A 1,723-nucleotide genomic window follows, 5' to 3' on the forward strand; every position below is an offset into this window, starting at 1 on the left:
CTCGACTCCGCAACGCCAAGATCCTCAAACTCGTCGCTCTCGAAAACGCTCGTCGTCGCAAAGCGCTCAACCGTGCTCGAGTCAAGTTCAACACGAAGAAGTTCAACGAGCTCAAGTTCAAGAACAAAGTTCACTTGAACAAGGACAACAAGGCGAAGGTCGTCGCACTCAAGGACCGAAAGAACATCGCTGCTGCGAAACTCAGGAAAGTCGGAGGTTTCGGAGGCATTTGGTGAACATTGCTGTAGAATCACTCTTGGTTTTCTGTCTCTCGCTCTCTTGTTCCCTTTCTTGTTTTCTAGTCTTGTGTAAACAATTCTTGTGTACCATCACCATCACCAACTCTTCTACGAGTGAGCGAGCGAAAGAGAGAGAGAGCAACAACACGAGGAGACGGATTTCTGTCGACAACTTTTGCGATGATTTGTTCTCTCGAGAGTTCCAAGCTTGTCTCTCCTCGACTCTGATCTGATCAAACAGAGAGCTCTTTCTTCGCTCCTCGTCGTCAGTCTCTCGGTGACCGCGAGGCTTCAGAAAGTTGATGCGTTTTTCTGCTGAGCTCGTTCGCACTGATCTTGCCTAGTCCAGCTTCTTCCTCAACGCATCTCTTCTTTGCAGAGAGGTGATAAATGAGAGGACTCGACGTGACTCAACCAGAGCGCGTCAACGTCGGGCAGAAGGCGAAGGACAAAATCGAATCGAGGCAAACTGGTTTCCATTCTCGTTTGTCGAAACCCGAAGCGCCGAGTGCTACTTCCTCCGCTCATCGACTGCTCTACTCCTCTACCCTTGAAGCGTCAAGGCAAGAATTCGCGTCGGCAGGCTTCGAAGCGAGAACCGCTCCTTCGAGCGAAAACTCAAGAGTGAATCGAGGCGAGACAAGTTTGTGAATCAGTTCGTTCGATCTCGAGACTCGTTTCGTCGCCTGGACGAAGCCAAGCTAAATACACCTCGAGCTGTCAACATTGAGGAGCAAAGCTGAGACCGGGAATCCGATCCAACGATGGATCGGATTCCGAGCTCAAAATGTTGTCTCATGCGCGGTTTCACCCCGACCGCGTAGGAGAGCACGCCGCGTACAGGGCCAGAGGCGAGACAAAGTCAAGGTCGAGCTTGGCAGGGGAGAGAGTTCCGGAAAGAGTCTAGAGGGAAGAAAGAGAAACGGTCAACTGTCGTGCAAGACGTTTGATCTCGCTCGAACGCAGAGGCAAAAGGATGTCGCGCGAGAGCATTGTCGAGAGAGGAGAGGACGAGGCTTGCGAGCTCAAACTCGAATCGCGAGCGCTCTCATGTTCGCAGCTTGTTCAGAGAGGAGAAAGAGAAGTTTTCACAGAGGGGGAAACGACAGCAACAATGAACGGTAAGAGACTGACGAAAAGGAAGAAGGGAACAAACAACAAAAACCCTATCAACAATGACGAAAGAAAGATGAAAACAAACAAAGGAAAGCAGAGAGAAACGAGCGAATGCAGAATCAATCAGATTCTCTACCAGCCCCGGCCTCGGCCCCATCCTCCCCATCCTCCTCCGCGACCCCATCCCCAGCCGCGACCGTAGCCCCAACCGCGACCGTATCCCCATCCTCCACCTCGACCGAATCCTCCTCCGTATCCTCCTCCGAATTGACGTTTCGACAACTTGTTCTCCTCGTTCGAGTTCGAGTTCGAGTTCGAGTTCGAGTTCGAGTTCGAGTTCGAGTTCGAGTTCGAGTTCGAGTTCGAGT

The 1,723-nt window shown here is 51.7% G+C and overlaps 2 protein-coding genes across 2 annotated transcripts; one reads left to right on the forward strand and one right to left on the reverse strand.

Moving 5' to 3' along the window:
- Nucleotides 1-236, forward strand: JCM6883_003283 (uncharacterized protein; the record flags this gene model as incomplete). Its single annotated transcript, XM_076635729.1, has 1 exon — nt 1-236. A coding segment is annotated over one exon (236 nt), but the record flags the coding sequence as incomplete, so codon positions are not given.
- Nucleotides 237-1,487: 1,251 nt separating this feature from the next.
- On the reverse strand, nt 1,488-1,723 carry JCM6883_003284 (uncharacterized protein; the record flags this gene model as incomplete). Its single annotated transcript, XM_076635730.1, has 1 exon — nt 1,488-1,723. A coding segment is annotated over one exon (236 nt), but the record flags the coding sequence as incomplete, so codon positions are not given.

Source organism: Sporobolomyces salmoneus, assembly GCF_050403485.1.
Source record: "Sporobolomyces salmoneus JCM6883 DNA, S_salmoneus_JCM6883_v1_ctg186, whole genome shotgun sequence".
Lineage (NCBI taxonomy): Eukaryota > Fungi > Basidiomycota > Microbotryomycetes > Sporidiobolales > Sporidiobolaceae > Sporobolomyces > Sporobolomyces salmoneus.